This window comes from Homalodisca vitripennis, chromosome 4 (genome assembly GCF_021130785.1).
Source record: "Homalodisca vitripennis isolate AUS2020 chromosome 4, UT_GWSS_2.1, whole genome shotgun sequence".
Lineage (NCBI taxonomy): Eukaryota > Metazoa > Arthropoda > Insecta > Hemiptera > Cicadellidae > Homalodisca > Homalodisca vitripennis.
Window position 1 is genome coordinate 76,403,465 of NC_060210.1, and position 12,765 is coordinate 76,416,229.

The window sequence follows — 12,765 nt, forward strand, 5'->3', positions numbered from 1 at the left end:
ACAAGGATATAGGCCTATAATTGTTACAGTCAAATTTAGAACCCTTTTTATGAATTGGTATTACAACTGCTTCTTTTAGTTTACTTGGAAACACCCCTGTTGAAAAGCTTAAATTAATTATGTGTGTTAAAACCTTTGCAATAACATGACCAATTCTTTTCACTAAGGTAGAGCCTATCCCATCAATTCCAGGAGCTTTACCACTCTTTAAACCTTGTATACATCTTATTACCTCCCCTTCAGAAACATGCTGCATAAACAAAGAAGAAACTTCATTGTTGGAGCAAAATTTCTCTTTATATTTCAGGTTATAAAAATTATCTGGCTTACCTTCTGCAATAGATAAATCATTTACAATATTCAAGAAAAAGTTATTAAAGACATTAGCAACAGCAATGTTATCACTTACAACATTATCATCTACTTTTAATTTATAATCAGAACAATCCTTTCTATTCCCCGTTATGTTGTTTAATACCCTCCATGTCTCTTTTGAATCTTTTGAACAATTATTAAAGATATTTCTATAATAGGAATCTCTTGTTGTTTTTATTTCAACATCTAGCTTTTTTTTATAATTCAAATAATAGTCTAATAGTTTTTCATTGTTGGAATGTTTTTTACATTTCATAAAAAGTGAATTTCTCTTTTTAATTTTTCTGCAAATTGCCATATTAATCCACGGTTTTAATTTTTTTATTTTAAATTCAGCCTTCTTTTCTACTTTACTTAAGGTTATGTGACTTTGTAGATTGCTATAAAAAATATCAAAAGCTTGAGAGGCATCCTGACTCAGAAATACAGTAGACCAGTCTTGACAACCAAGTCTAAGGTTCAACATTGCATAGTCAACAATACTGGACTCCAACCTGCTGTTATCGGACTCACCATCTAAACCAACTTGTCTCATTCCTAGGCAAACTGCAGTCATGCAGTGATCTGTTATGCTTGTTTGCAGAACAACTGAATCAACATTCTTTATACAAGTGTTTCTCAATTTGGCATACATATGATCCAGACATGACTTTGCCCTATTTGTAAACCTTGTTGGTTCATTAATCAATGATTCAAACCCATTACTTGACATACACAACCTTAATTTATCTGTGCAATTATCATCTAGTAGTAAATTTATATTTAAGTCTCCCACCACCAAATAATTAACTTTCTTTTTAAATACACTATTATTTTCAATGGTACTCTGCAATTCATCAACAAAGTCTTCTTTTGGGAACATATGCCACCTATATACAGCCAATAAAACAAAATCACATCCAAATGCATTAAAACTTAGCCCTAATACATCTGCAGAGGAAAAATCTATCTCAAAACTATCAGAACTACATACAGACGCATCATTACAATAAACAGCAATCCCTTTTGCCCTATATTGATCATTACATTTTGCATATAACTTATAATTTGGCAGTTGAAAAAAATTTATTTCAGAACTAGCCACCCAAATTTCAGTCAGAACAATAATGTCAGGCAAGACTTTCCATGTTGACAATTCTACTATTAAACTTTCAAAATTTGCTCTCATGCTCCTAATGTTCTGTTGCATTACAATAATATTTTTATTTTCTAAGCTAAATATAATCGACAAGTCATTTTCCATGTAAATTTGAGTAAAAAATCAATATTCAACAATAACAATATTAACAGTAAATAAACTATAGAAAGCTAACATAATATAATTAAACAACAAACATTAATGACATAACAGATTTAAAAATAACATCTTAACAAATGCAAAATCTAATTTTTAATTTCACAAAATCCGAATCAAATAGGAAATAAAAAGTCTTACATCGATTTCCCTATTAAATTTTAAAAACCCCACCAATCCATTAATTACATTGCAATCCAACAGGAATAACAGAAACCCAATTATATGGTAAAATTTAGAGAGAAATAAATAAGTATTATTATTGCTATGAATCGCATACCTTAGAATTTAACACATGAGAACACAGCATTTTTCCTTTATATAATGCAATTTAAAGCTTACCCAGGTCAGATACATTGTTCACCTGTATTACAGGAGCCTTTTCCTCTTTCCTCATGTATATATTTCCACTGCGCACCCACAAGTACTTGTAGCCCTTTTCACGTTTCACCACTCTTGCCTGTGCAAATAATTTTCTTCTACTCGGGCACAACGCTTCATTTATGTATATCACAGAATCCATAGGAAGATCCATGTGTCTGGTTGACAAATTCCTCTTCACACGTCTCCTTCTTATTACTTCCTCGGCATCCATCCTCCTGACAAACTTTACAATAATCCCTGCTGGACGAGGGTCGTCCCCTTTCTTCTTAATCCTGTGACACACATCTATCATACTGTCTTCAATATTTACATCTAGCGCCTTACCAACTTGCTTAACTAACTCAATCACACTTTCATTTCTATTTTCAGGCACCCCTTGGATTTCCAAGCAATTTCTTCTTGAATATTGCTCACTCTCCACCAGCCTATCCTCCATATCACATATCTTCTTTTTTAGGGTAGCATTTTCTTCCCGTAGTTCATTTACTTCTTCAGCGTATCGCTTCAGATCTTCTGCCTGTTTCCTCAGCATACCAGTATTCTCATCCAGCTTATCATTTAAAACTTCATAGGAAACATTAAAATCCTTAAGAGAGTTTTTTTGCTCTTCTCTCATTTCCTGTAACAGCTGCATGACATCACTTAGAGAAAGATTTCCTTCGTCAATCTTTGAATCCATTCTCATGCTCCTTCTTCGTTCTGTTGAACATGGTTGGCATCTCCAAATAAGGCCCTCTACAGACATACACTCTATATCAGCCTTGCTCATTTTATAGCATGCCGGATGAAAAAACTTTTCACATTCTGCACACTTAATTTTCTGTTGCTTGGCTGAAATTGCTTTATTACAAACTCCACAATTGCCAGACATTTCTATCAAAAATAAAATAAAATGCAAACTTACTGGAAACAGAATCTGAATATTTCAAAAGTCAGAAACACTACACCAAGAGGATCACTGTAAAAAAATGTACTTTTTTTAAAACATTCCAATTTTAAAATTGTAGGAAATTAATATTTCAATACACAGAACAACAATCTTCAACATGCAGACTGATTGCATGGAGCACTGATAAGCAACCTTGAACTCTCGCTTAGTTTCCCTCAAATTTCACGAACTTTGTTATACGAAATCGTTACTGATAAGCTTGGCTTCCACAAGTTTTGTGCAAGATGGGTACTGAAAATCTTGACCGACACAACCAGCGCATGGCTGCAGCATTAACAATTTTGGATGCTTACGACAAAGAGGGTGAATCACTACTCGATCGCATCGTAACTGGCGATGAAACATGGGTAAAACATGTTAACTGCGAGACCAAATTGCAGTCAATGGAGTGGGGACACTCAAGTTCCCCTCACAAACCAAGAAAATGTTTGCAAACGATGTAGGCAAGAAAACCAAGAAAATGTTTGCAAACGATGTAGGCAAGAAAGGTTATGGCGACCGTTTTTGGGACAAGAAAAGTGTAATTCTTGTTGATTTCCTGGAACGAGGCACTACAATCAACTCAGAAAGGTATTGCCAAACGTTAAACAACCTCAAAAGAGCGATCCAAAACAAGGGTAGGGGAAAGTTGAGCTAGAAAATTCTGTTGATTCACGATAACGCTCGACCTCACATGGCAAATCGCACACGTGAATTTCTTGAATCATTCCAGTGGGAGTTGTTTCCTCATCCACCATACAGCCCGGATCTTGCACCAAGTAACTACCACTTGTTCCCAACAATGAAGAAGTGGCTGGCAACGCAGCGCTTTGACGACAACGCAGAGCTGCAGCAAGAAGTGACAAACTGGTTGAAGACAAAGGCAGCAGAATTTTATGAGGAAGGCATTGTCAAGCTCACCAATTGATATGATAAGTGCCTAAATTTGAATGGCGACTATGTTGAAAAGTAGTATTTAAGTGTGGCTTTCAAATGTATATAATAAAAATGTTTTCCTATACTTTGTTAATTTTTAATTCCAAAACGTAATCTACTTTCTGAATAGCCCTCGTATTTTCTCATTGTTAGGGAGTACAAACTAATAATTCCCAACAACTGCATGTAAGACTAAAACAAGATATTATACATAACTCCATTCAGAATCCAACAAAACAGCTAAACAATATAAAATAAAACAGTTTTTTTCAACATTTATTTTAAAGTATTTACAATAGATATATGTACACATATTGTTTGAATTCAATTGAACGAAAAGTTTTGGATAATACTTACATTATAGAACGAAAACAAAACAAATATAACTAATACAAAGTATGCAGCAAAAACTGATCAACAACAATGAAAACAAACTTAGTGTACCTGCACAAAGCAATCTTTGTGTTGTAGAGAGCTGCAGAAACATTAAAAAAAAAACCGGAAAAATATTGACAATAACATCCATTTACATCCTAGAAACTATACTTTACTGCATAACACTAGCGCTGCAGCTGTTGTCATCAGCTGTTATACTACAGCAGAGTGGAATAGCATTCTGCAAAATACAGAGAACTCAAATTAAAGCAAAGCCGAAAAAAACTTGTATTGATATGTAGATCGGTTCTTCTTCTTTACATTTGTATTAGATCAAATGTAAATGGTGAATAATTACGTGTTAACGAGTCACGAAAACAAAACAAAGTGTCCCATCGGCGATTGCCAGTTCTATGGTTAAGAATGCTGTGGTATAGACAGAGTGATACCACACATTATTTTCAAATTGTACATGATTTTCAGGAACCAACTTCCATTTTTTAAATGATTTGTCTTTATAATTTTTAATACTATTTTTTCAACTATTATAATGGCTGATTGACCTCCTAAGTTGAAAAACTTCAGAAACATTACCTTAACTAATTGCTGTATTGTTTATCATTTCAAGACAATACAAGTTACAGACTGCAACCACACTACTAAATCTATGAAGTATGAGGAAGTGGTTGAAGTAAAGGGAACACTAAAGATAAGCTTATCAAACTGATTCCTAGAAGTTTAACCTTGGTAACAAAATAAGAGTTTAAAGTTTTGACAACATGTTGTGTGATTGTTGGTTTACAAAGTGGGTTAACATAAATAAATTAAATAGTATTCACTTGTTTTTATACAGGGTGAGGCAGTGAAACGGCACGATTTTGTAAAACCACCAAAGATTTATTTACAAGTAAAATCATAATAGTTGAACATGGATCTCAAGTACAAGAGTGGAAATTAAAGATTTAACTTAAAAACAATCATTTTTTAAATATGGTGTCAGTGAGGTGTCGTCCTTGGTTTTGCACACATTGTCTAAGCCTGAGATGAAATTGTCCCATGACGTTTCGTAGCATCTGTACTGGAATGTTGTTAATTTCCTGTCGAATTCGCTCCTTCAGGTCTTCTTTTGTTCTTGGTGGATTTTCCTGGAAGACTTTGCACTTGAGGTAGCCCCAAAGAAAAAAGTCTGGTGCCGTCAGATCTGGTGAACGGGCAGGCCAGGGGAAATCGCCATTCCTGCTGATTAGACGTCGTGGAAATGCAAGTCTGAGCAATTCCATTGAGACATTAGCAGTATGGCTTGTTGCACCATCTTGCTGGAAGAGTGTTTCAGCATCTGGATCATGTCGATCAATTCCAGGCAGACCAAAAATGGTCAACATGTCAGCATAACGTCCAGAGTTTACCGTCACTGTGTTGCCATCTTCATCTTCAAAAAAATAGGGCCCCACGATTCCACGAGATGACATTGCGCACCAGACTGTTACTTTTTCAGAATGGAGAGGTTTTTCATGAAGTTCTTGCGGGTTATCTGAGGACCAATATCTGAAGTTTTGCTTATTTACGTACCCACTAAGATGAAAGTGGGCTTCATCACTCATCCATAAGTTATGCACTCTTTCTTCATTTCGTTCAATAACGTTAAGCATTGACTGGCAAAAGCGTATACGGTTATTGTAGTCAATTGGTTTAAGGGCTTGCACTACCTGAATTTTGTATGGATGATAGTGAAGGTCACTCTTCAAAATCCGTCTTACTGATCGATTGCTGAGACCAAGTTCGGCGCTGTGCCGTCTCGCGGATTTTCGCGGACTTCGTCCCAACGCTTCGCGCACACGATTAATGTTCTCGGGTGTCCGGATTGTTTTTGTGCTGCCGCCTCTTTTCTTTGTTGTGCTAGCAGTATCTTCAAAGGTTTTAACCCAAAGGAGAATGGCTTTCCTTGATGGCACGGGAGCCCGTGGCGGCAGGTTGAATTCACGACGAAAGGCGCGTTGAGCACCAACCACACTATCCGCGTTTTTGTAATATGCCTTTACGGCATATGCACGTTGTGCACTCGACCAACGCTCCATGGCTACTGAAACTTCCACCACTCTAGACGCCCAAGGTCACTTCCCCCACTCTCGTAACCCCCCTCCGCGCCCTACAACCACTATCGAAATCGTGCCGTTTCACTGCCTCACCCTGTAGTTGATTATCTATTTTATTATTGAAAACTGATGATAAGGTGCCAAAACCAGTTCACGATCTACAGCAAATAAAAATAGATCTCTTCAATTTTCTGTTACTTCCATTGTATTACAATGAAAACTATAAAGATTAGATAACCTCTAATTACTATAAAGGCACAATGTAAAACCACCCACATGGAACATTTTAACCTAATGCAGCTCTTTCTATAGAGAGGACCTAGAGAGATCTGCAGAAACATAAAAAACACTGGATAATATTGACAATAACATCCATTCACATCCAAGAAACCATACTTTACTACATAACTAAGGATCCTCCAAAACAAAGAGATCTAAACTGCTATTACACTAGACAAGCAGGGGATTACACTCTACCAGTCCGTAGGGCAGCATTGCTCAAGAAAAAAAAAAACCATTGTATGCTGGAATTAAACTATTCAACAAGCACCAGATCATCTGAAAGAACACCCAGGATCTATAAAGAGAACCCTATGCAAGACCATGCATACTACACACTCAATGAGTTCTTCTCATGGAATGATGAATCTTAAATAGACCTCTAATTTAATATTAGAATTCACTTGTAAAAACAGTTTGACTCTGTAACATGTCTTGATGATATTGTTACTAAAGTGTATTTTGTCTATTGTCTAAATGAAACTAACAAAGCTACCTAAATTACAGCTCAGCATTCACAAAATAGTTGGTATTGATTAAAAATTCCTTCATCTTATCTCTAAAAGACGAAAAAGATACAATTTTTGTAATATGTTCAGGGAGGTCATTGCAAATGCTGGGACCCAAAATAAGAGAAGCCTCTCCTTTTGACTTGCAGCATCACTTAAGAAAAGTAAAACCTTCCATCTTGGAGGGTGTTTCATTGAGAGAGACCACCTCCCGATATTAGAGTTTCTTGCTGAGGTACAGTTGGAGGAATTTAGCTGTGCTCGTAGGGCCCTAATACTACCCTTTCAACAAGTAAACGCTATCTATGTGGCGGGTTGCGTTTACGTGCCAGCCGCTGAGATGAAGGCGCAACAATCACTTTAACGACTTTAAACTCACGATTTCGATCTGCAGATTAGTATTGACAAATACGTTATTTTCAAAAACACGTTAAACAACACTATAACAACAGAAACACAAGGATAAGTCCTATTAATGCTGTTATTTGGTATTATCTTATCCACACTGTCACAAAACAGACTGATTTTAGCGAGTGTGGTGGGTTATTTGGGCCAATACAATTCCTGAAAGGAGGTTTTTACCTATGAGTCACAGGAAATGTTTTTGGGACGCAGCGCATAACACTACCCCGCCACCCCTCCCGCCTATCAACACACACTCAAGGTCACGCGCGCAGCTAAAGTCCTCGAACTGTACTGTGGTTCTCTAAATTTGAGAACCTTGTGGACCATGCAACACGTCAACAGCCTGCACACTGCCTCCATGGGAAGCAACTTGACAGCATCCGGGAAAGGAGAGATGTGATTAAACCGTTTCAGGTTGAAAATTAACCTGATTGCTTAGTTCTGCAGCTTTTGAATTCTGCCAATGCACTCTCTCGAAATGAAGTTCTCATAAGCAGAACATATAGTACAGTAGTACAAGACTAACAGGACTTATGTCCGTCCGCATAAGCTGCAGTTTTGAGGCTCCTGCTGTAATATTCTGAATCTGCGAAAACCCCTCAATCTGCTGATCACATGCTGGGTGACGTGAGAAATGTGACCGGAAAAAGTGAGGCCACGGTCCAACACAACGCCAAGAATCTTAACTTTATCGCACACGGCTAAGCTTTCAACATTGAGCACCACCGCCAACCTCACTCTCACTAAGGGCTTGTGACAGATTGTGCGGAGCAATATGCAGTACTATGCATTTGCTTAAATTAAGCCAGAGTCCATTTTTGATAGACCATGTTGACACTTGGTATAGGTCAGCGTTGATCTGACCGATGGCCATTTTGTATCAGGCTCATGAGCGAGATGCAGTAGACAGTCATCTGAATACTTTGCACAAACAGTAGAAAGTGTGATTGTACAAGTTCAACAAAATTAGGCCAAAGCAGCTAGCTACCTTGAGCCACACTACGTACTTACTACGTATTTGAAAAAGGGCTGAGATGTTTCATTGCCAAAATTTTGTAACCTGCTGTCCTTCTTGCAAATATGACCTTATACAAAGCCATAATAATTCATCTTGGCCAGAAGCATTAAAGGCTTGGGAATAATATATATTTACAAGAGAGCTACATTTACCTTTATCTTTAGCTTCATATAAATCACGAAACAAGTTTGTGAGGACAGTACACGTGCTGTGATTACTCCTAAATCCCAGCTATTATTTTGGTAAAATGTCTTTATTTTGGAAATGGGACATAATCTGTTTTATTGCTATCCTTTCCACAATTTTGTTTTGGAAAATTCAGAGTATTCCACAATACTCGGCACTTTGGAGATGGGCCTTAGTTCCTGCTTGGTTTTGTGGATTGTAACTTAGGCAAGGGCCGAACAATACTTTTCTTCCATTCTTTATGGAAGACAACAGTTTCTAAACATTATTTGTGTGGAAATGTCATCAATTCCCACAGCTCTTCTATAATCTGATCACAAGCCATTGGAAACTATATTTAAGAAGCCTCTTTGCGAAGCACCTACAAGGGTTCAAAGGATGTATTTGTCGCTTTTGCCATATAACCCAAAAATAAAGTATAAGCTTATCAAAGAACTTCAACTCAACTGTCTGACACTTTTAGCAGAGACTGCTGCAACAAATCAGAGCAAGACGATTTACAAGAATAAATACAAATTGATATATTGATCCCCATGACTTCAAGCAAATTGTAAATCGAGTTAAAGGTAGTATATCAGAGTCTACCGAACTATCACTACTTCAAAAAACCATACTGTATGGCTGGCTGAAAATTCAGTGTTTTGAACTGTATGATCAAAAGATATTTTCTATACCAAGAACAGCTCAACTGTTATGACGGTCTGTTATTAAAAAGAACTCGTCTAGTAATTCCTGAAAATATGCAACCAGAAATTCTCAGTGACTTACATAGTGTTTTCAGAGCTCTCTCAATACTCTAAGAGATTGGCCAAAAATGGCGAGAGAAAAACATATTTGGTGACAAGGGAGAGAAAGGAGAAATTACCTTTACAATGAGTGATCAAATTCTTTAACGAAATAGACAGAAACTTTTTGAGCCAGCCGAAATCATAAAAATTGGGGAATCCAATTCATATATTATTTGACTCCAAGATGGTTCAGAATACCGAAGAAACTCATGGTTTTTACACAAGGACTTTTAACAAATCAACATTAAAGAAAGAAACATGATGTATGTAAATTCCATTTAGCTTGTATCAGCTACAATTTGATTTGTTGGTATTAATCCTTTTTGACAACATTTTGTGTGGTTTTTAGTTTATAAAGTGAGTAAACATAAATAAATATTATTCACTTGTTTTTGCATTTAATTATCTATTTTATTATTGAAAACTGCTGACAACAGCTATTGTGTATGACCTAATCATACACAATAGCTGTTGTTGAAGTTGTCTGTTTATTTCTAAAAATTCATATAAAAATGTTTTTATTCTTAAAGTAACAAAGAGAGCCAAATGAAAAAATATGTTCTTTCTATTTCCTAATGTTAAAATAAATTTCTCCAAGCTTAAAAAATTACAGAATAAAACCTTGCATTATTAAATGTTATTGTTCACATCAAATATCTTAAGAAGCCACAATGTATGCCCTTTATTAGTGCACGAAATATTTTAGAATAACATAATTTCATGAAAGAACTTAAATATAGATGAAATCTTTGGCTGGCCTTAACTCACTATCCATGCAAAGGTCAATGTTTGTTTTACATTTTTTTATGTCACACAAAGAGTGAACACACTTTTTTAAATTTCTTAGTACATTATCCTATAAAAGTAAAGTCAGAGATTGGTTTTGAGATCTGAGGGTGATTGCATTATGTAGATTTCTATTTAGAAAATAATTGTAAAATTAATATAATTAAGAGTAATCTTGCAAAAATTATCTGAACAGATTCATGTAATATAATTTACTGTAATTATGTAGTTTTTATGAAATCAGCTATAATTCATATTAGAACAACTTGCTAACTCTATAAATAGTCTATATACCTGAAGATACTGATACTCATGAATGGTGACAGAAATGTAAAGGCTCTATGGAGGCCAGAGTATGGAGCTTACATGATAGAGGGTACTCCAGGCAAGCCCTATGGAGGCCTCATCTCACACTTCAATATTGTAGAAGCAAACATGAAATTCCGACGAGAGGAAGTGGAGCAGCTGTTACAACCAGATGAGGTGATCATGTCACTCACAAGTTTTCCGAGGTAACATGCTTCATCCTTCATGTTTAATTAACAAAGTGAATCTGAATATATTCTTTAGTCAATAGTACAGATAGATATTATAGACCCACCAATGAAGCCAGATGTAGACTTGCTATAGCCTCCAGTCGATTCTTGAGCCCCTCCAGTTGCAGCTAGTACATGTCTCATCATACAATGAGAATATTACCTAGACAATCATCTGTAAATATGATTAATGACAGTAAAAATATCTTTTATGTCGTTTACAATAAGTCGAAGGGTTTGTAAATGTTCTAACACTAGAAATAATATTATTGGATAAAATTTATAAGAATCCTATTATTTATCAATAGAATCAACAAATTTATATATTTCATACTCAGAGAACTAAGGGTAGCTTCTGTGAACAATGAGCTACCATATGGAGGGGTTTTTATAGTGGCCATCATATAAATTTATAGAAAACTGAAGGGTAGCTTCTGTGAACAATAAGCTATCGTATGGAGGGGTTTTTATAGTGGCCATCATATAAATTTATAGAAAACTGAATGGTAGCTTCTGTGAACAATAAGCTATCGTATGGAGGGGTTTTTATAGTGGCCATCATATAAATTTATAGAAAACTGAAGGGTAGCTTCTGTGAACAATAAGCTATCGTATGGAGGGGTTTTTATAGTGGCCATCATATAAATTTATAGAAAACTGAAGGGTAGCTTCTGTGAACAATAAGCTATCATATGGAGAAGTTTTTATAGTGGCCATCATATAAATTTATAGAAAACTGTCTTAAAATGCAAGAGTAAAAGAATTTTGTCAATTTAGGTTAGGATGCAAAGACTTTACGTATCCACCAACAGAGCCAAATCCACTTTCTGGGGCGTCACATTCACTATTCATCCCAGATGAAGTCATTTTCCCTGGACATCCAAGATTTAAAAATCTGACAAGAAACATACGTTGCAGGAGAGGAGAGAAAGTTGCAATAAATTTGCCAGGTTTGTAAAGTAACTTAAGTATTATTTTTAGTAATAGTATGTATAACATCTATAATAATAATTGTGATAAATTGTTTTTAGTTTTTCTTATATTCTATGTTTCTGAAGTTTTTATAAACTGGTTGCCAAAGATAATTGTTAATAAAATCAACAATATTGATTTTTTTTTTATAGTAGTTCAGCATATTCTCAGATAAACTTTTTTTATATTAATTAACTGTGTGTTTATTTTATTAATATTGTTATTGTTTCTTCTAATAATACCAAATTAATACTTTAGTTTACAACACGTACATGCACAAATACAAGCATGCACGCACATATAAAATCATCAACATTGCTTTTACTTGTCAAGCTAACCAGGCTATTCAGATTACTTTAGTAGAATTTGAAATATAATCTTTATTAAAGTATGTATCGTTAAAACGTATTCGTCATTTAGGCGTATCTATCTTTTTTCTACAATCCATAAATACACTTAGTGTTTCCCATGTTGGTACTTTTTTCTAATAACCATATATTATAGTATGCAAAACGTAAAACATTGTAGATAAAAATGTATAATTTAATGTATGTGACATTTGAACATTTATTATAATTAATCAAATCTTGAATCTTTGTGTGCGTATGGAATAGTTTAATTTATTATCGATATTATTAAATTACTTTGTTTGGGATTAAAGATCTATTTTGTAAGTTTATTTCCAACAACATGTTCTATTTATATGTCTTTTCATGCTTTTAAATATAGTTGGAAGTTATTTATAAAAAATAAGAAAGTAAGAAAATTTTACTCACCATTATTTATAATTATATTTTCAGAGGTGATTGTTCTAAATAACTGAAATTCTATAAAGAGACAGATGGTGTTGAACCTCTTTTTAAGAGGCTAGCAAGTTAGCCATTTCATTAATAAAGATATA

At 34.9% G+C, this 12,765-nt stretch overlaps 1 protein-coding gene across 1 annotated transcript in view; it reads left to right on the forward strand.

The window, feature by feature from the left end:
* The window catches only part of LOC124359551 (glutamate--cysteine ligase), a 58,612-nt gene that overhangs the window by 17,961 nt on the left and 27,886 nt on the right, over positions 1–12,765 (forward strand). Inside the window, exons 3-4 of the mRNA XM_046812386.1 lie at positions 10,683–10,868; positions 11,670–11,842. Of these exons, the coding sequence (XP_046668342.1) occupies positions 10,683–10,868; positions 11,670–11,842 (359 nt within the window). The remainder of the gene's footprint in view (positions 1–10,682; positions 10,869–11,669; positions 11,843–12,765) is intronic.